The 22,411-nt window shown below is 41.6% G+C and overlaps 1 protein-coding gene across 1 annotated transcript in view; it reads right to left on the reverse strand.

Moving 5' to 3' along the window:
* slc4a10b (solute carrier family 4 member 10b) overlaps positions 1 to 22,411 on the reverse strand; it is a 29,843-nt gene that overhangs the window by 5,735 nt on the left and 1,697 nt on the right. Inside the window, exons 2-19 of the mRNA XM_080784987.1 lie at positions 13,971 to 14,052; positions 12,808 to 12,936; positions 12,380 to 12,518; positions 11,582 to 11,742; positions 11,030 to 11,215; positions 10,251 to 10,339; positions 7,760 to 7,917; positions 7,049 to 7,136; positions 6,102 to 6,248; positions 5,674 to 5,777; positions 5,022 to 5,196; positions 4,778 to 4,911; positions 4,156 to 4,401; positions 3,779 to 3,884; positions 2,752 to 2,913; positions 1,911 to 2,024; positions 1,640 to 1,801; positions 834 to 1,085 (exon numbers count right to left, since the gene is read on the reverse strand). Of these exons, the coding sequence (XP_080641113.1) occupies positions 834 to 1,085; positions 1,640 to 1,801; positions 1,911 to 2,024; positions 2,752 to 2,913; positions 3,779 to 3,884; positions 4,156 to 4,401; positions 4,778 to 4,911; positions 5,022 to 5,196; positions 5,674 to 5,777; positions 6,102 to 6,248; positions 7,049 to 7,136; positions 7,760 to 7,917; positions 10,251 to 10,339; positions 11,030 to 11,215; positions 11,582 to 11,742; positions 12,380 to 12,518; positions 12,808 to 12,936; positions 13,971 to 14,052 (2,634 nt within the window). The remainder of the gene's footprint in view (positions 1 to 833; positions 1,086 to 1,639; positions 1,802 to 1,910; positions 2,025 to 2,751; positions 2,914 to 3,778; positions 3,885 to 4,155; positions 4,402 to 4,777; positions 4,912 to 5,021; positions 5,197 to 5,673; positions 5,778 to 6,101; positions 6,249 to 7,048; positions 7,137 to 7,759; positions 7,918 to 10,250; positions 10,340 to 11,029; positions 11,216 to 11,581; positions 11,743 to 12,379; positions 12,519 to 12,807; positions 12,937 to 13,970; positions 14,053 to 22,411) is intronic.

Consider the following 22,411-nt stretch of genomic DNA (forward strand, 5'->3'; position numbering starts at 1 on the left):
CTTGTCTGGAAACTATACTATTTCACCTACACTGTCCAACAAAAATGACAGACTTGAAGAAGATTCTAAACATAGATACATGCATAGCAACAGCTTTGTTTCAGTCAAAGACTACTTTGTTGTCATAATTGTTCTTGTAATGAATTTAGTATTATCTCCGCCAGCCCGAAGGCCGGAGATTATGTTTTCGACCCTGCCCATCCGTGTGTCTGTATGTGTGTCTTTCTGTGAACAGCTCATCTTCAGCATCGCTGCACCGATCGTCATGAAACTGCACTCACATTCCCAGTAGGGAGGAAGAAGTGTGAGGAAGAAATGTGTAACGGTAGAATTGGAACTTCCCATTTGAATGCATGTTCTCTGTTGTAATAATCCGCAACATAAGTATGATTAAAAGTGTGGGTGAATCTTTCTTCTAATTGCTGATAAACCATGTTTAACCCATTAAGACCTGGAATGCATCCATGTCACCTCAGCTTTTAACCACTTTAACCATTATTTTAAAAAAAACTTTAGCTGTTGAATAACAGATATGCAAGGTCATAGCGTGGCACAAGCTTGTAGATCTACTATTTGTGAAAAATCGTGAAAATGTGTGCAAATCTTTGAATACATATTCTTTCACAGTGAACATTTTTAACTCAAATATTTGCTTCTGGGGGGTCCCTGGAACAACATATTTTCAAATGGGGTCGGCGGCCAATTACATATCATTCTGGGGTCCTTGACATGACAATGACAGAAACAAGGGTTTTTCCGAAAACGTTAGGATTTAGAAGACATTTGTAGAATCAGGACCTAAAAGGTATTAAAGTGGTTAAACAGCCCCAGACCTTGAGCGCAGAGGTCATGAAGACAGAGGAGCCCATCATGGTGAAGATCATGAGGCCGGTAAAACGCTGCTCCCTGATGCCGAGGAACTTGGGCTGCTCTCCCGGAGCCGAGCACTCCGACTCCAGCTTCAGGCTGTTGACGTGCGAGATGGAGAGCACAGTGGCCGCCACGAACCACGGCAGGCCCATCAGGGAGCACACGCCAAGCATCACGCCCACTATGAACAGATCCAGGTGATACCCGCAGCCTTTCTGAAAGGAAGACAACCCAGCGGTAACTTTAAAGATGGAGTGCCATGAGTTTTTTGTCCCCCTTTTGACTCAAAGGCTTTCAGCTTTCAGGAAGAAAAATATACAGGGAAGACATATTTCAATATTACAACCACACTCTATTAGAGTAATGTTAACTCCATAGATCCGAAAAAGTACAAAGATCACGCCACTCTGTGGTAATTACAGGTTTGGTTCATTTGTACACTCTCAATAGTTACAAGCAGATCATTTGTACACTCTCAATAGTTACAAGCAGATCATTTGTACACTCTCAATAGTTACAAGCAGATCATTTATCATTGAATATTTTACTGTGTACATTTAAGAACAGATTTGATCTGTGAAATAAAATGTACACAAATTAAATCAACGTTAAAACAATACAATCGTATCATGTCAAACTGTAAACTGTACTCTGATGCGAACTGCATGATTTTGTGAAGGGATGAAGAGTGGCGAAGCCGCGAAAGCCTGGGTTCATGTTAGAAACACAAAACATGCTAAACCAGTCCCAACATGAGCCCGGAAAGTACCTTGAGCTTATGTTCCTTCCTGTTGATGATGACAGCGGTGATCTGTTGGTCCATGAAGATCAGGATGGTGCACAGCAGAGCGGGGACCACCGATACCACCGCTGTCCACCAGGGGTTGGGGCCCAGGGGGTTAATGAACCAACCACGGTCATCCCTGGTTGGCTGTTCAGGGGAATTAATAAATTATTGATCAATTTTGTAGAAGTTTGCTCAAAACGGTTCAATAATTTGTTTTAAAACCTTTTGTGAGGGTTTTTTGATGACTTCTCACCTTAAACACGGCGGGGACCTTTAGTTTTGGAGAGGGCACGCCTAAAGCATAGTCCACACCGACCATGGTGAAGATGGTGATGAAAACAGAAAAGTCGCTGATGATAGATCTCACCTGATGAAGAGAAAAGCATGAAAAACGAATCTCTGAAATATAAAGATTTGTCATAAATATGACCTAATAAACATACAAACATGTAAATGAATAGGGGTTCTTTTTCCCCATAATGCCCCACAGTACCTGCCTATGACCACTAGAGAGCACCACAGCACTGTCTTATAGAACTCCAGAACAACAGTAACTTTGTATGCAGGTGGCCATCATCATAGCACATTGTTAGCTCTGGTCCATAGCCTTAACGACTTCTCCTTAGGTCACCTGGACCTGCCAAAATAAACAAATGATTTCGCTACTCACCAATCGGTTTTGTGATGAAGAATGCCTACTTTCCCTAGTGGACAGTGGACGCACTCTGTGCCCCCCCCCCCCCCCCCCCTGTTCTTGTATCTCTTAATTTGCCCTTGGCAATATCTGTAGAGGGCGCAGTGGAGTAAAAAAAGTATTTTTTCTGCAGAAAATGGATACCATAGCCTAAATAATAATGAATGTAAGGAGAAGTCCTTAAGGCTATGGACCAGAGCTAGCACACCTGCATGTAATATGAAAAAGCATGGCCTATAGTGGTCCAGGCACATATAGGCTCTGGCCTGACAGCGCGTTCCTTTACTGCCTCTCTCTCTCTCTCTCTCTCTCTCTCTCTAACGATCAATAAAGGCACAAAAGCCAAAAACTAATCTTAAAAATATTGAAAAAGCACTGCACTGCGCGATACAGTATGTACCTTTGTGGGAAAGTAACTGCTGAACTTGAAGTCCTTGAGGAATGCAGCCATGATGATAGTGGAAAAGAAGAGAATAACGCACCAGAACAGAACGTCTGGTACGTATGGTCCGCGAGGGCTGCAGGCGTTGCCCTCAAACTGCCCTCGCTTCCCAATGCAGTCCTGAAACATATGGCAGAATGGCTGGATTAAGAAAAGTGACCCTTGGATAACCTAAAACAGGAGTTCCCCATGCCAATGACTGACTGTGGCAGATGATCATTGTTTTTCTTTTTTTTGTAATTTCTTTAATGAAAATATAGAAAATAGCTGATCTATATGATCACAATGGCAATGTGTTGTGATCTGTATTCCATTGATAGCTTATATTTAGAATGCTAAAAATAGATGGTAAGAGAGTTTAATAATAATAATCTTATGAATTGATTTCGACTCCCTGGTGGTCCCCACGGGGGCCACAGCCCCCACTTTGACAACCTGTGAGTTAAGCAGTGCAACAGGCCAACAGACGTTAAATTATCACCAATCTGGGAACCCATTGGGTAGAAATGGGGGCCTCAACCCCCGTTTTTGCTAGAAAGTTTAGTAACTTGGTTTGGCTCCTCCTCTTTCTTAGTCCACTTCCTCCCAGGTGCTTGTGTGTATTCCTACTAAACAACAACATTGCAGGTTTAGGGCAGTGCATGGTGCCAACAGATTATGGTGTTAGCAGCATCTTTTTAGAGATTAAGTTATCACAGACAGGATTTAAGATCATCCCTGTAGTGTACACAAAAAACTTTTCCCCCCCCCCGTCGCTTTTATCGTGATTTGGCATTTGTAATCCAATGTAATCCAGTCCGCATATCCTTAATCTCCTCCATTGGGCCTACTCCATCTGGAATAATTTAATGTGCCATTTCAAGGGGCCCAACATGAATTTGCTCTTTTCTGTCTGTCGGCCTTCGCATAGATGAGAGTCAAAAGCCTCCATGACCGATTGAACCTGTTTAACTTTTTATACAATAAAATGGAATGCTTGTGGTACCTTGACCCCCAGAGCCTCCCAGTAGATCTCAGAGGAAGTGATGTTATTGATTTCCCAGAATCTCCGGGTGGCATTGCTGGGGTCAGGTGGCTCAACACACGAACATCTGTGGAAGACAATATCTGGGTCAAAGTCAAATCTGTCAGGATCAACTTCCAAGAACTTGTATTTAGCAATTATTCATCTTTTCATTAGTCGCAACCGGAAAGTTTCCCTATTCTTTGAATTTTTACATTAAATCAATTGCTTAGAAATGATGGATTATCAGATGACAAAAGTGCTGAACGACAAGTTGAGGTGTCTAACCTTTAATCAGTTGAAAATTAGCCATTTTCTTTTGTATGACATTTATTGGATTATATGAATCAACTACATACGAGTACAGGGAGAGTTTGTCCAGGTTGTTGTTCTTGTTGAAGGGATATTGCTCCCCCAGTTTGCTAAGCTTCTCCAAGGCTTCGTAGATGAAGATGATGCAGATGAGTGAGGCGAAGGCCTCCTCTGTAAAACGTGTGATATAGCAAACGAGTGAGCTGGCTTCAGTGGCCACAAGCAAGATGCAAAGAAACGCTGTCCACAATCCAATGCAGGTTCTCAGCGACAGATAGGACAATCCATACTCCCTGTTTGAAAGTGAAAAAACAAAAAATCTGTTTCTGTGGATTGTGTAATTTCTGCTGCACATCTGTAAGAAAGACATGCAACAGCCTTTTTTGCGAGTACTGCATTAAATTATATGACGTTGGATGTTGTAAAGATGATCCACACATTTCCACCGAACTTTCACAATGTCAGGCATACAGTATCAGACAATCTAATCACAGATTATCAGACACATATGCAATATACAAATTGAATTTACCATATGACCACAGCAGTCTCGGCTATACCAAACTGTATTACATTGAGATCATCATCACATTACTGTTTTCAAATGGCATGTGTGTTCGTGAAGCTATGAATTGCATACAGTGAGAATACAGTTCAAGGGAAACATACTTGCAGAATTTGTACAATATCTTTTCAAACACGAGCACTGGCCCTGTGCTGCCCAGGATCGTAAGTGGCTGTCCAGCAAACAGAGAGTAGGCTACTCCTGTCATTGAGGCTCCAAACAGTGACTCAATTGCACTCTGGAGGATGACAGAGGAAAGAATGATTAAGGCAGGGTTAGCTAAAAAAAGGAAAAAAGAAAAGCTCAGAAGCAAAATGAGTGTGTTTTACAGTGAGGCTGGTGTCTTACTATGCGTCCTTCTGTTGCTTCACCCAGCAGTCCCCCAAAGGTGATGACCGGGGACATGCAGGCACAGTACAGGAACAGGATAGAGGCCAGACACTGCAAGTTAATAGCATCAATGTAGTCGGACACGTAGTGAGGCAGCTTGCGTTTGATATCTAGGAGGAGACCACCGAACAGCCTGGGAATAGAGAATAAGAGGTACTGGATTCAGCATTGGAAATTAACATTTTCTGCTTTTCATTTAGCTGACTTACTTTGCATTCACTCTCTATGACTTGGCATGATATGTTACTCTGATGAAAAAAAATATCTAGCTGCAAATAGACACCTCATGGCAGAGGGTTGCTATGGAAACTACTTTATCATTACAACTACAGCCAGCCTGTCATTTCCTCTTCCCACGGCAGATTTACAGGGTATCTATCCGCTGTAGTTTTATTGTCAAATATCGCAAGGTTGAGCAGAATTTAAAAGGAGAACATGTTGTAAGACCAAACTAAAACAATGACACCGTTTCATGTAGTGCAACAAACAACTCTAAAATATATATCCACATCCCACAGCTGCTTAAAAGGCATCATAGTTCCGTTACAGCAGACCACTGCTGCAGTCAGAAATCAATACACTGTTCTTCTCTCCCTGAACGAATGCCCACCTTCCGGTGCGCTGCAGCTCTGGCCCCCCGTGTCCTTCATGGCCCTCTTCCTCAATGCCATGTGCTAAACCGTTTTGTAAAGAGTTTGATTTCTTCCTCTTGTCCTGTCCAAAACAAACAAACAAATGCACATCAGACAAGATAAATGTTTAACCACTTGAACTTAGATGACCGGAACTTCAGTGTTTCCCAACTTTTTTGTCCCAGGGCACACTTTTCATAAAAATCTCGGGGCACACCTAGACACTGACTTAGATGACCGAATACCCAAGAGCTCTATATTAGGCCCCTTCCCGTTTTCCTTCTTCACTAAATGTCTTCGCCAACAATAGCCGAATGTTGCCCCAGAATAGAGCTAAAGTTCATGGTTAAAACTGTGATTCATGTGATCTGAAAAACTGCCAAAATGTCGTAGTATCCAAACGTACCTGAGAAGGTACGCTTTTTGGTGGCTCTATCCGTATGGATGGGTCCCATTCACCTGGAGGAAGGACTGTCACCTGGTCAAGGAACTCATCAATCCCAGCTACTAGGTCATTCCTGTCTTTAGCTTTGTAAGCGACATCGTGGAAAATCTGGAAATGACAGAAACCCTCTCTTTTATTGTCCACTCAGGCTTTTGTGAACACCCTAGACCGTTTTTAAGTTGCTCGATTTAGTATTTAGATATTTGATATTCATGCTCTACACTTATTTCTTCACATATAATAGCTGATATATACAAGCTTGCAACACGTCGGAGTGCTTTGCAAGCTTGTAGATTAATCTTGTTCCCCTCAGAATAGGGATGCTAGGGTTCATGTGATTAATCAGAACAGTGAATGAAGGTCCGGACGGTTAGCTCAACCGTCTGGGAACCTAGGCTGCTGATCCAGCCTGACGGCATGCCGCGGGTTCGACTCCCGATCCCAACGGCCTTTGGCCTTTGCCCCATCTCCTGTCAGATTACTTTCAACCTATCAATAAAGGCAGAAAAGGCCCCAAAAATATCTTTGAATAGAACAGTGAATGAACATACACCATTAGTAGATTACCCATAGAACTGCTGGCTTTTGCAGTGTTAACAATTTTGGATTTGTAAAGTTGTAAAGTACGTTTTTATCACAGTGAAGTCGGAGTGCCTGAGGGAAAAAGTGGGGTTGCGAGGGCTGACAAATCATGCTGATGACTATACTGTAGGAAGTGTTTCATCACTTCAATTTGATGAGCTCTACTGTCTCGGCTCCAAGATGTTCCATATTTGAAGAAACCAAATATGACAAGTTGTTTTGGATTGTCAAAGCAAAGTACTCCCCTTAACACTTTTTCTCAATTCCAAGATTAGCTAATAAATAGTTTTTTGGCTAAGAGTGCTTATTAGTGAGAGGATTCTTACCTCATCTGTCATAAGCGTTGCGATGGATCTGCCAATCTCATGATACTGAGGCGCTGTTCCCAGAGGCCCCAAGAGTATAAATAAAAACCTAGAAGAGTAAACAGAAATATTGAATATGTAATTGTTGTCGCCGAGATTACTTCAGTTTATAGCCTGGAACGTATGTGGTCAACACACTATCCGGCTTGACATGCCCCATAAAAGTCAAGTGTTAATGTTATATAAAAATCACACCTGTGTGAACCGAGTGGTGCATGCTCATACATACGTGAACGTCACATACATACATATGTGAACACGGACAAAGCTGTTCCTTGGAGTGGTTGCACCACTTAAAAAGGCAGTTAGTTACAGGGAAATGTGGCCGAGTTAATATAATGAGTTTGGATATACTGCAAACCATTCCAAAGCATACAACCAGTTGTTTTCTTGTGTGTGTGTGTGTGTGTGTGTGTGTGTGTGTACGTTCATGCGTGTGTGCGTGCGTGTTGGAATACCAATCCGTAGCAAGTTTAAAGTCTCTGCGAGTTGACTTTCATACCATACTGAATTGCATAGAATCCAATTGCTTCCTCAAAAATCAAACAAACCTATACTTTAGAAAATGATCATCAATAATGTCAAGTATACAGTATGAGTTGTTGTCGATGGGCAGAACATGCATGCTAAACCACCGGTATAGTCCTTGAACCAAAAGTGATCTGAATGAACCTTGTGGCAATGGGGACCTCAGTCAAACCGTTGAGCTGGACCGCAGGTAAGAGACGAACAAATCCCACCACCGGCGTATTTAGAAACTCCAGTTCCCCCACCAACACGTTACATGCCTCTGCCCCAGGGGGGATCTTCTTCATGAAATGGAGGTCTATCTAGAAAAAGGGCATAATATAGAATATTTTCAAAGATAATACATGGTTCTCAAAGTGGGGTCCAACTACATCAAACACTAAAGCCCTGTTTAATTTTTCTGCTAAATGAAAATGTTGACACATCTTCAAATGTGTACAGATTTGGGATGTGTACACAGGTTGATATGTTCCATCTGAGTTTAATTTAATAATCTGAATTAATCCTCTTTCCTAGATACATCTGGTTTCATTTTGTTTATAGGGTGAGTGAGTGCATTGTACATTTCATAAATGCATCAGTGAACTGAACAAAACACATTAAATGCATAGTATAATAGGACTGGGAGTTATTTTTAACTAGGATTTCCTGCTAGGATTTTAGATTTAAATGTAGCCATGTTCTTCAGAGTTAATGGAGTTGGATACATTTATATAGCGCTTTTATCCAAGTGCTTTACATAGATTGTGTGTGTCTCACACACACACACACACACACACACACACACACACACAGCGGAAACCATGCAAGGCACCAACCTGCACATTGGCAATTAGGGGTTCAGTTCAGGACACTTCAACACTAACTCTGGGGGAGCCCGGGATGGTTCCCATCCGGCTGCTCTACCCCTGCCCTGAACCACTGCTGCCCCATCACAGCTCTTTATACTTAGCATGGGTCTAATCCTAACTCATTAATAGATAGATGACTGTAAAAAAGAAAATACAAGGAATTATTTTTTGCTTGCAGTAACATACCAATAAAACTGATTTATGTCAGAAACCTAATACCAGAGTTTATTTTATTCCCCAAAACAATAATGATTAATACTTTTTTCCTATTTGCTATTATGGAATCACTATTTGGGAACATGTAAAATAAGCTTCAACATTAGCATGTTAACACATACAAAAATATATATCTTCATATTTCAAATTATAGAAAACATTTCAAAAATATATGTTAGATATATTATATTTAGTAAAAGGAAGGGATTGCAACTCGCTTTAAATGCTTCAAAGTGTAAACGGCAGCAAAACATCGTTTCAACCTTGCAGTCTTTTTCAGGGTTTTTTTCTGTTTACCAGTAAGAAGCCCAGGGCGAGAAGCAAGGTCACGTGCACGCATCCGCCTGGGTGACGGCAGACTGCTGGGTGAGTGCTGGCGCTTTGGCATGGGGGGCCAGATCAACATCTGGAATGAATTCTGTACTGGCCATATATGGAGCGTGTCTTGAGTGTACAGGGTTTGATGAGGTCAGATCAACATATGGAATGTCAGAACAGGTCAGCTCCATATATGGAGATCTAAGGGTGGCACGGGGGGCAGTGTCTTTTTTTTTTTTTAATAATTTGTATCCCACGATTTTGCAACCCATTTTTTCACCCAGTGTCAATTATCAAATGTAATCCTGGGCGCTACATCTGCCAACCTGGGGGGGGGGGGCAGTGGACTGACCTCATGCTTCCTTCTATGCATGAGGAGTCTAAGGTGCTTCTTTTCACCTGACAGGGGGGAGTTTCCCCGGCCGGATATAGGTGGTGTAAGGACCAGTTCCTTTCCCCTCCATCAGGTGCCCAGGCTAGCCAGGGGGAGGTAGTTTAGGACCAGGATTACTGCATGTTTTTTGTGAAGGTACCTACCCTAGGGGACACGGGGAGAACATGCAAACTCCACACAGAAAGGCCCTTTCACCAACCCCGCCTCAGATATGGGCACTGATGACGCGGAGGAGAGAACACGCCCCCCAGCGCCCACAGTGTCCCCACCGGGAATCGAACCCAGGACCTTCTAGCTGTGAGGCGACAGCATTCAAGACACTACCGGGGGCAGTGTCTTGAGTGTACAGGGCTTGATCAGGGCCCAGGTAGGGCCGGGCCTGAATTTTCCGGGCCTGTTGAGAACTCTCACCCAACCCTGACCCGGGCATGGCTGCACTAATAACTAATTTGTCTAGATTCTGAATGGCCAGGCATCAGTCAAAAGGGAGACATCGAAGAGGAAGGATGGATACATATGGATGCACCCACACATGACCATATATGGAAGCGTGGGGTGATGGGTGGACGAACGGGCTGATGGGAAATGCATGTTTTCATATAATAAATGCGACCTGCAGTCGTAAGTAACAGCATTGAAAGCATTGAATCTGAGTTGCGAGCCCTTCCCTTCATTATGATTTTGAAAAAAGAGCAACCAAAGACCTGAATTGTGCAGAAATGTGCATTATTTTTGTTTTTTGAAGAAATTATATTTGACACCCAAATTATATGATCTCCTTTATCAGATTGTCAAAATCTCTATTTCACGAAATTTGGGGTATATTTAAAAATATAATATTTTTACTTTGCTGTACCTTGCTGAAGTCCACAGCACTATTCTCTCGACTGACATCATTTTTCCCATCATGTCCTGCTAAATGAGACTGGGATGAGGCTAGTGGACCTAGGATAAATTCAGACAAGAAATTGTTGAATACATTTCTGAATGTTTCGCATGCAGTTGGCAAACAGGAACGAACATTGTGAAAGTAAATGAGGATTTCCCATTTGGATAACCACCATGTTTCTACGTCTAAAAACCCAGACAGATGCAAACACGGTAATAAAATCAAGCTGCCTGACAGGATTAAAGGGATTTTTCTAATGTCATGGAGCTTATCACTGAACACACCTGGCATCAATGACAAAGGGGAATCCAAAGTGTAAATATGTATTTATGTCTTTCAGAAATGCTGCTACTATACAGACATCTCATTATCAAACATACTATAAGACTGTGGTTGTACTGGGATCTCCCAAGTGTGATTGTGTGTTTGTGTAACAAATCAGAAATAGCTCTACAAGCTCAAAAAAGCAGTGTGACACGTCGTGAGCTTGTACAGTAGATCATCAATTTGCATGTGTGCAACACCAACACACATTTAAGTATGAGTCAGGCTTTACTGTGTGCAGGGTGTTTCTGAAAAAGTGCTATAAAATGGTGTTACATTATTAACAGTAAAACCCACTGATGTTGCAACATATACTGCAGTGCTCAGATTTTGTGTACTAGCTGAACTCATGTCTCCGCTTCAATCGATTGCTTTCAATTCTGTGAAAGAATGTTAAGGCAGTGCTGTATGAGAGGCCTCACTGTTCTTGTCCAGGTGCTGGTCGGATGCCCGCTGGGTCATGTCAGCGATGGTACGCACGATGGGTAGGCGGTTAGCCAGCTTCTTGTGATTCTGGTGATGGTGCTGCTTCAGCAGTGTCGCACGCACCTTCTTCCTGATCCCAGCCCCTAGTGGAGAGTACAGCTCCTGGTGGTCTAGAAGTATATCTATGGAAATGCACAGATTTATATGGAGTTAGACTCCTCTTATCCAGAGAGGGAAGAACATGGCATAATTAATATACCACCAACAATACAAAAGAATAGCAAGAAATCCAAGCATTAGATCATCCACCATATACAGTACAGACTTAACTTTATTTTCATGTCACTCAATTACAGATGTAAAAAGAGTGGGTGAAATTCAGGCGAGCCGGCCGCTTGCCTGAAGGACAGTCTCAGTTACAGTTACAAAATTACACCTCATTTAATCGCTTAGTAATTGCAACGCAAAATTGCTCTGTACAATATTAATCCTGATGCAAGAGCTTGGTATTAACACTGGGGATTTTTCAGTGTAAAATAGCTGCATACCTGCGATCTCCTCTAGGTTGTTGGCCCTCATGTCCAGCAACACGGTGCCATGGATAATGCAGCTGCGCAGCTCAAACAGGCTGTGTAGAGACAACGTGGCCACGTATGGCTTACTCCACCTCTCTCCTCCATCCTCCACATCCTCTTCAAACTTCAACCATCTGCAGCCAGCATTCATGTCACATTGGTTAGTGGGTCTCAGTGACAGGCAAGTGAGCTGCCATCTGTACTAAGCTTTAAAATCGTGAGTGTTACATTGAATCTGAGAGTGTGCAAATGTACCCAAATGGACCTGCAACAGCAAGGGTCCATTTGGTTACATTTATACTTATATTTATGTCAGTTTCACATGGATAATAGCTACAAATGCATGAACAGTGTATGATCTTCCATACTCTCTCTCATTGCCTTTCTGTGTTTCTCTTTAAGTCTCTCTTTCTATCTCATTACATTACTCTCCTTTTACACTTTTGGTTATCTCTCATTATAAAAAGTACTTACCACGTGTCAAGTAAAGATGGGTAACTATGTTCAATCATTTTTGGGAAAACAACATTTGTTTAGGAAACAGTGGCTGTGCATAGATATTCCCAGTTGTCACAGAGAGGTAGGTAGTAGGTACCTTGTACAGGCAGTGTAGTTAACATTCCATCAGTTGTAATGATGACATCACTTAGCTTAATTGACATCTTTCATCACAATGAGAGGGATTACAGCAGCCCCATTCACCAACTAAAAGCTTTCAGCAAATGGGAAAAGTTGGACTTATTCCACAGCTTTTTAAATTGACTGGCATACCTGGCACTTTCCCTCCATTCAGAGTCCTCTCCCTCCTTCAGGCAGATCTCGTCCAGCTCAGTGAAGAGGTCATGAGGAAGGTGCTCCTCATCATCATCATCTGTTCCGAGCAACAACTGCACTCTGTGAGAGGGTGTGTCTATGGGCATAGGGAAGCGGAAGAGGTTTAGGTCTAACACACGCACACACATCACACGCACGCACGTCACACGTGCGCACACGATATTGTAGATAAAATATTGCACAATGCAGCTTTATGACAATGAGGATAAAAAGCAATAATGAATATTCATAAAGAACAGCCGTATATGATGAATATTCTTTTTTGTTTTTCATTTTCATTTTTTTGAAAATGCTCTCTTATAATGACATGGCCAAAACATAGACGCCCGGTTGAAAATCAGACAATCTTTGAAGTCCGTAAGTACCGTAAACAGGAGACTCTCTCCCTTCCGCCTCTCTGCTCCTCCTCCTGTGTGCATGGCGATGTCTGCGATGGCTACGGCGTCTGGTGCTACCCAGCGGGACATTTACACCAATGTACAGGGTCCGGTGGCCTGGGGAGACATCACACAGAGACAGTCACATCCTGAGTGTTAATCTAACTCTGAGAGAGTATAAATGGAACCAAATGGACCCATAACGTAATTGTCCAATTGGTTCCATTTATACACTCAAAGTTATAAATGGATAAATTAACACTGAGGATTTGACCTTGTTGGAGCATAATTATGATAGTTGAGCTTTACAGTATGTAAGCTGTTTATTGGGATTCAATCGGAAATTATTTTCTTTTAAATCAAACACTGGCTGCATTCACTTAATGTATTCCATTAAGCTTTGCATTATATTTGATGGATTTCTGCTATACATACTATACCCACGGCCATTTTAACTGTGATGAAATAATAAAGATTTATTTTAATATACACAATGTTATATATTATTAATCCAAACTGAATATGGTGGCTGACCAGATCCGATGCATTGACATAAACTCAACTCCCGTTCCACAGATTCAGTGACTCAGTCTTGACTCATTGAGTAGTATGGCTTGAAGATTCAAGACATACAGTTCCATACAAAATGATTGTAAAGCAAAAAGTCAGAAAGAAATACAAAATATCAAAAAAATACCATATCGCGGTTGTATGCCTCCGCCAACCAGCAATATACAAGATAGTCAAATCAGTTCATACAATAAGTTGCAAAGCTGTGCAATACATAGGACCCTCAAATTGAATTTGGCCACAGACCCACATCTAAAAAAATAAAGTTGATATGTTGTTAATGTTGATAACTGTTTTCATTTTGCTGATGACCCTCTCCCTCAAGGACACATGGGGGTCCCTCAAGGAAACATGGGGGAGGAGTTGTGGGGTTTCAATGGGGGATTGTGTTTCTTTTCTCTTGTTATGTTCTGTAGAATGTTTTGTACTTTTGTGTTTCATTATATTTAAATACAGTATATTTTGTAAAAGCAAGAAGTGAGTGGACTTATTTTTCCATTTAGTAAAACCCTATTAATGAACATTTGAAAAAGACGCCCTTGTAGTATTCAAATTATCAATGTCTGCTTTTATATTTTTACCTTCAAGTTCTTCCTGCTCAAAGTTGGTTTTCGGGTGGTTCGGTTGGTTTCCTCTGTCCACAACAGCTTCATCATCGTTCCTCTGTTGAACACACACACGCACGCACACACACACACACACACACACACACACACACACACACACACACACACACACACACACACACACACACACACACACACACACACACACACACACACACACAGAGTAAGAGGTAGCATGTTACTCGGTAGAACTCGTTATCTGGTAACTGGAAGGTCCTCAATTCAATCCCCCCTTCAGGCTTAAAGATGGAGTGCCATGATATTTTTCCACCCTAAAACACGATCATCAGGTTGTTATATAAGGAGGAAGAATTTTTTCAAAAAAGTATACAGCATTTGTTAAAATGACATTTTTATGTGGGCACCCCCACCAGTTCATTAAGGATGCCTGGTTTGCCTAGTGGGTGATGGGTGGTGATCCACCTGAACTTAAAAACTGGAAAAATACAAAAATTGTGGCACTGCATCTTTAAGGATGATACACACTGGTAGTGTGACAAATAAACAATGGTGTATATTGCGTGTTCACGTTGTTCCTGGTGCAGTGACCTTTATTCCTAAATAATGTTCTTTGTTTATTGAAATTTAAATATAAAGTCAGACAATTACTTTAACTTTAATGACCCATCAGCTTCACTGATCTTCAAGCGTGTACCATTGAACAAATAGGCTCTATATGCACAGTTTGCACACAGAATAACTCTTCCTAATAACTCTTCCTACTACCGGGCCCCTTCCCTACTTCTTTACTGTGTTACCGATTATACAAATTAAGGCTCGGTTACATTTAGTGAATAGTGGTTCTCCAACGCCTGGCTTTGTGTGTGCCCCTCGTCGTGACGTCATGTGGCAACCAAGTCTATGACATAGTAGGTGCCCCCCACATTGTCAGTCAGTCAGTCTCTCTCTCTCTCTCTCTCCACTTTTGCCCCTACTGGTACTCTAAACATTGTGACATAGGTTAGGACTTAGGACATAGGGAGGGACATGGAGTGGAGTGGTTGCACCACTCAAAAAGTTTTTGGGGGAAGAAAAAGATCACACTTGTGTGAAGTGACGTTGTGTGGCATCTAGGGCGCACCTCACTTCACATGAGTGATTCTTGAGGGGATATACTGTACATCTTTTCGTCCTTTCACGTCTGACATTTGCCATTGACAATGAAAGGATAATTTACATCATATGTAGAAAATCGGCTAACTAATAAAATTCAGTGGTCAATTTACATGATCATGGTGAAAAGATGACTAAGAGTGAGAATGGAACCAAATGAACCCGGAATGTGGAGGGAGATGAACCCGGACGGAGAGCTGGAGAGAGGAGCGAGTACTGCGCGGCGTGTTCAGAATTGGAGGCAGGGTTATACCTGCCTTCGTCTGTAAGTAATCGATCTAAGCAATACTTCGCCGACCTATCATTAGCTGTAGATTTGTGGTTTCCATTCTTTGTGATTGCAGATGAGAGCACCCGGAAGCCCCAGGCTGCTTTTCCCCTAGCCCTACAAGCAGAACCCAATGGTACTGAAGTTTCTGACATTTTGTAGACCCAGTTACCATCGGGTCCTATGCCACCTCCACCCTGCCACCGGGTACGCACACATAAATAAACGTAAACACGTTCGCATTAGTCAATCTGCGCACTTTGAGGCCTTTTTTTCATGTGAGGGCTTCTGAATGTGTGAACTATAAGTACCTATACATACCGCTGCGAATATCTCCTGTGTCGCGGAAGCCGTTAAGTATTTTTAATCTATGTTTGATTAAAAATGTCGCTTTGATTCTTCTCTTCCTACCTTGTTTATTGCCACCTCATTGTACCGCCTATCTGGCTAGCTAGTGGCGCTATAGCTATGACGGAGCAGATCAGAGGCAGGGACGTAGCCGGCACAAGCCAACCGCACATCGGGAGGCGGTACAATAAACGGTAAATAAACAAGAAGAATCAAAGCGACATTTTTAATCAAACTTGGATTAAAAATACTTAACGGCTTCCGCGACACAGGAGATATTCGCAGCGGTATGTATAGGTACTTATAGTTCACAAATTCAGAATAACGCAAACTAAAGGAAGACGTCAAACGCCGCAGATACGATGTTACCGAGGATGTTCATGTCCGCGTTCCAACATTCCCACACGAAAATATAGATACGTACAGGGACCCTACATAAAGCGATATCCACATTTCAGAAAAGCTTTATGGAGGGTTCCGAGAGGGGCTACTTTTCCCCCTGAACGTCTCAGCACTTTAAACCACAGTAGCTTTGAGTTATTGATTGAGTTACTCATTTTGTTGTTATTTGTTAAATCGTTTAAGATTTTGTTTAGTAGGTTTAGGGCTTTTAGTATTTCTGAGTTCTTTATTTTATTTATATGATTAGAAACTGGAGTTAAAGGTTAACTGAAATATTATTGAAAAACAGAACTTAAACTACTTTGAACATTTATAGAAAAAAACAAAACACAAAATGACGTGAGTCTGTTCCTATGTTTCAAGGGGGATTCAGTCTCTCTCCAGTGTGGAGAACAAGTTTACCACATTTGTGGAGGGAAGGGAGGCGTCGAGATCCGGGTCGGCTCGCCAGGTCCAGGTACCAGCCGGTACCAGAACCATCCAAAGGGAAATTCATTTCAAGGACACAAAAATCTGACCTGCAAGGCCAGGTGTCTAAATCAGTCTTTTGTTCAAAAATCATTGTTGTACAACTTTAAATCAAATAAAACTATTAATGAGTAAAGAGTTCGATGTGATCAGTATCGACCTCTTTAATCATTTTTCTATTAACAGTTTATATATCATTACATGCATGCTTTCAAGTATTTTATAATATCAATCTTAATTATTCAACCAAAAGTTCAAACATAAATCTTTCAATATAAACTCATAACTCAAACAGTTAACCAATTGATCCAAATGAAAATGACACCAAACCTAAACTCAACAATGAGTAACAAGGGATTAGCACCAACCCTAGCACAGTAGTGTAGACTAGGAACCTGCTGCTGCGATGCCAAACAATTCAGCCATCTTGAATGGAGGTGGAAGTGGGAGTGGGGAGTGTTCTTCTTCTTCTTCTGTGCGTTTTATGGCGGATCGCACCAACACAAAGGTGCATACTGCCACCTACTGTACAAGAGTTTTTGATTCTCAGACAGACAGTGCAACTTATTTACAGTGCCCTTCACCATATCCCCTTGCAAAAATATTCAACCACTCTACCGCCCAGACCCAAAGATCTCAGGCGGAGCAAACCCTTCCCTCAGGGTATAATCACGGTCCTCTCCTGTTATGTCCTCGATGTCCAGGAAATTCCTGGTCGCATCCAGTACCATCTTTATCCTCTCTGATTTTACACAGTTGATAACCATCGCGATAAACGCAAGGAACTTCCTCTTGTCCATCCAAATGTTTTGCCCATTTCCATTTGATTTTTCCTTCCTTCCATTCTCCTCACCGCCTCAGCATACGAGATTCCCTTTTGTGCTCATGTGCTTCCTTTTTCCTTCTAGGACACTCTAATGCCCTGCATAATGTTTCCCCTTGCAATGTATGCATTCTGGTTCCTTCTCCATTTCGCATGACTCGTCTTCGCACTCTAACTCCCCACATCCCGCTGATCCCTGAAGATCCCATCAACCTTTGAGACAGTTTTCATACCAATGACAAACTTTCCTTCCGAGCCGTCTTCACTTTCTGAGCTATTTCCATTTCTAGCTCTTTTCCTTTTATTTTCCTTTCCTCTTGCATCCTTGTCAGTTTGAATTTCGCTCTCGGGGTCGGCGTCCTCCTCCATTGCTCCTCCCTCCAGAGTCCCCAGCCGCCTGAAACCCGAGTGGGGAGTGTAGGAACTGATGTAATTTTTATACTGCTGTGATTGACAGTTTGACATGGGTTGCCATTTTCGGGTTGCCATGTTGGCTGGGTTACATGTCTGTCTGCGGTCTGCAGAGGACACACACACACACACAGCTAATCCCTGTATGTTTGGGCAAACGGAATTATCTAAAAACGGTCTTTCCTAAATTCCACCATCACATCACCTGCATCAAACGCGGTGACAATAATCTCGACCACTAGCTGCTACACACCCTTCGAAGATGGATACAAAGCCCACCGCTTGGAAGCTCTGACCACCACTCCATCTTTTGTTGTTTTCCAGAAAGGGACAAGAAAAGGAAATGGAAGGAATAGGATGAACACATGTATCTAGTGCAATTATCAGTCAGTTATTACAGTCACAGTAGTCTAACACATTACCTAACCACCAGGAGGCCAATTTTAGCAAAACACATTTTTTAATTTTACTTTTGTCCAACAAACATGACACAAATTGGTACACAGTATCTCTATAGTCATGTGTTCAAGACGGATCTGTCCAATGTTTCATATTCCATCCTAATTGGCTAACATTGCTTTCCAAAAAGGGCAGGATTGGTCCAATTTGAACGAAATGCCTGAAATCATGAACACCGCGTGCAATTTTCATGAAACTTTGCGAGCACATTCCCACTAGGTCGAGGAAGAAATGACACCTCAAATCCGCCTCATAATGTTGCTGTAACAGGCCAATTCGTGTTTTTACCTGAAACTTTGCACGTACACTCCCTAGAGGCCATGGAAAAAACACCAGGAGGCCACAATAACCTTACCTGACCTGGCGGGGAGACCTGTGCTACGGGGACGACTTTAAAACCTGGGTACAAGTTAACATTGTCACAACCTTCGACAGTTACAGTGATAGAATTGAGGGAAGGACAGAGCAACAGCTAAACTGTTTGACTGTGACTGTGCATATCATTTTGTTATCATGATTAGAGCACCCATTACATTTCTCCTCTACCAACCTGCACGTGCTGCAGTCTTGTCTAAGTACCCAATTGTACAATGCTGTAATAGCAACATGTTTCCAGTTCCACACATTCAAGCAAGGACATGACCGCAAACATGAAAAAGACATAATCCTTAGCAGAAGGCTTTTGTGAGATTACAAGAGTGCATGACCTCAGGCTCAGATAACGTTACTACGGCTATCTGAGCAGTACTGTCTAGAATCTATTATAGATCATTGGTTCCCAACCTTTTTACTGAAGTGCACCTAAGAAAATATTTGGCTCTCCATGTACCACCATAATAAATAACATTTATTATTTGTTTATTTAGTTCAAATACAGGAGCGTATACCTGCCATTTTTGTTCCATTCCTAAGCCAATAATGATGCTGCTCTGACAAAACTCAGTCTAAACACTAATCAGCACAACTGATGATATTTCTAATGTAATTAATCCATTCGGCTATAGGTGTGCTATCATGCCCATTTCAGCACGACTGGATAGCCTATTTCAACCAATGACTTGGTCAGAAGAACTATACCTGTAGTAATATAATTATTTCATCGTCCTTTTTTGGGTGACTCCTCTGTGTACCAGCGGAGGGGGGCTCAAGTACCACTAGTGGTAGGTACAAGTACCAGTGGTTGGGAACCTCTGGTCTAGATCTAACATAGCTATTCCTGACCTGCAACATGCATTTATTTTGAAGTACTTCCTGATTCCCGTCCAAATGAATTCACAATGCATTTACCAAATGTTATTGTATCTATTTGGCAGCTCAACACAGAGAGATAAAATATGAGTCTGTGTAGTATGCTTAAGTGTGTTTAAACTGAAGTGTTAAATACAATGAAATAGAGAAATAGACACTATTCTGCAGTGAGTGTGTTAGGCAACTACTCATGTAATATCCATCAAAAATGAAGAGGGAAGAGTGATGAGTAGAATACATAATAGTATAAGAAAGTAAAGTAAAAGCACCATGATACTCTCTGGGTCACTATTTGAACAATCGAGTTCAGGTTTTGGCTACTTACAGTAAATACAAAGCTGAACCAGCATAATGATGCACAGCTGCCACACCACGTGGGCTAGATCAGGGTGGTAAGACTGTGGCACTGATGTTTATAATCTGGATACTACATAGGGCATCACAGTCCCTGCTCGGATTAAATTGTCCATGTGTTTATTTGTTACTAAAATAAACCACATTAGCCAATATGAAATGTGTTCTGTGTTCATGTTGCGTGTGCTTGTTTCTGAAAACTAAAAATATGAGCTTCTGAGCTCAATATAAAAGTGATATGTGTATATGGCTTCTGCCCTTACTTTGACCACCTATCATCATAAGGCAGTGGCTATTACTGTACCTACTCTGGATTGCAAATTAAATACAAATATGTACGTACCAGCATCACAAAAGGGCCCTTTCCTCAAAGGATGAAAGAACTACTGCCATCCTAATTTGGGACTATGTTAAGAGTTAGTAAACTTTATGAACATAGATAGTACACAAAACTGTTATGAAGACATGAGTGCTTTAATGAAGTGGATTAATCAAAGATCAAAGAGATGTTGTGAACATATTATCCACAACATAATCAGTGTGATATCTAAGATATATGAAGATCACACAACATGAGAATAGTGAGACAAAAAGAGAAGCCACTCCAGGATAAGACATAATTTAACCCTGGATAGATCTATACAGTATATCCAGGTCAAGCATCCGTGTAACAGCAGGCCAAGTGATATAACTTGACGTGACAGACACTTGGGTCTGATCCCTACAGATGGCTATGGTCATTTTGGCAGGATCAGTGGTACAAATATCATTATCTGCACAGGCTAAGGCTTTCATGTACTATTGCATGAAATGGACAGTAATCCTCAAATGTTTCCAGGATAAACTTCCTGTAAGAAAAGGGCAGATTAAATCCAGATTCCTGTTTTTAGATTAGGAGGGTTAGAGACATTGTTGGCTAGAGTCTGCCAGTTCTACCAAAGGAGTCTGGATTTATTTTTAGCAAGAGATAAAGTAGTAGGCTACTGAACTACTGGACACTTTCTATCTATATTGTGTAAATATCTATAGACATTCCAACCGGAAATACCTCCCTATCTGTTTGTTTACAAACATTATGGTTTGGTCTAGCAGCTATGAAGGCAGCATGCGATCTACATCTGATGACTCCTCACTCTGGGCCAAATTGATTAAAAGCTGACTGAACACACAAAGTAAGTTACGCTCACAGCCAACAAGCACCACACTGAGTAGGCCTACTACAGACGAAAAACAGTTGAAATTGTATTCTGACCCCTCCACGAAAAGGCCTCGTTGTCTTATCCATCATTTATACATTATGGATAATTAGTGTGGACTTAAACAGTTTTTCGTCTGTAGTACTCTTGAAAGCTTACATAATATTGTGTTAAGAAAGTGTAGAGATGTTACACTGATGAAACACTGTACATTGCCACTCTGTAGTTGACGCCATACTTATTGGCAATGACAACAATGACACACCACAGGTCATTTCAGGCAATCATAAAAGGACTGGCCAGACTTGTATAGTCAGAACAACTGCTGCATTTTCAACACTGTCCAAAGAAATATAGAAGTTATATCCAAACTGTGTTGATGAAAAAAAACATGAATAAAGTACTGTAGGTTTGTAGGCTATGGCTAAAATGCATTAAATTAGCAATATATGTCTTTTGCAGTGTGAAATGTTTATCCTCCATCCTGTCAAGATTCAAATGCAAGCTTAGGGCCTACCTCTGCTTCCTTTTAGACATTTTTTATGGTTTGTTAACAGGTTAGCGTCAATTCCGTCAAATACAAAGTCAATCGTACTTTTACGATGTGCACATATTCTAGCCTACATACCCACATCCCACACCTATCTGTCCTCAATCACACACATCGTTTTGAAGAGGTTATTAATATAGCAGACAATTCACAATAGCAGTCAGAACCAATTAATCCAACATCATATGATGTCCAAAGTTCAGTCCTACCTGAGTGTTAAAAAGACATGGAATCGCCTGTGGGTGATAAAGACGTGGAACCTCCAAGTGTCCAGAAGCCATAACCGCTCCACAGGGTGTCCTCTGTTTATATATATTATGTGTATTAGTGCTGCTGGTGGAGGGTGAATGTTAAGCTGTAGGTGCCTCTGTCCTCAGGATAGATATTAAGCAGCCTTTTCCCTCTTTTACTGTAACCCCCAAGATATATATGCACTAGAGCTGCTGGCTGAACAAAGCTCTGTTTGAGCATTTTGTCACCCGCCAATCCCACATAAGATTATGACAGTGACATCACCGCTGCTGACCAGATTCTTATAAAAGACGGACTTATATTGAATGGCTGCACTACAGGGATGTGCACATATACGTATCATTATAGTAGAGCATTGGCTTGCATCAACACTGCTATAGGAGTTGAAATAAACTGTTGAGCCTGTTCACACAACCGTAATACCGTAATACAATCACATCCCAGCCATTATTTGCTCTAGTTGATGGGGTGATAAAAGCACAGAGAGGGTGAGGGTTTGATTGC

Source organism: Protomyctophum bolini, assembly GCF_963924005.1.
Source record: "Protomyctophum bolini genome assembly, chromosome: 16".
Lineage (NCBI taxonomy): Eukaryota > Metazoa > Chordata > Actinopteri > Myctophiformes > Myctophidae > Protomyctophum > Protomyctophum bolini.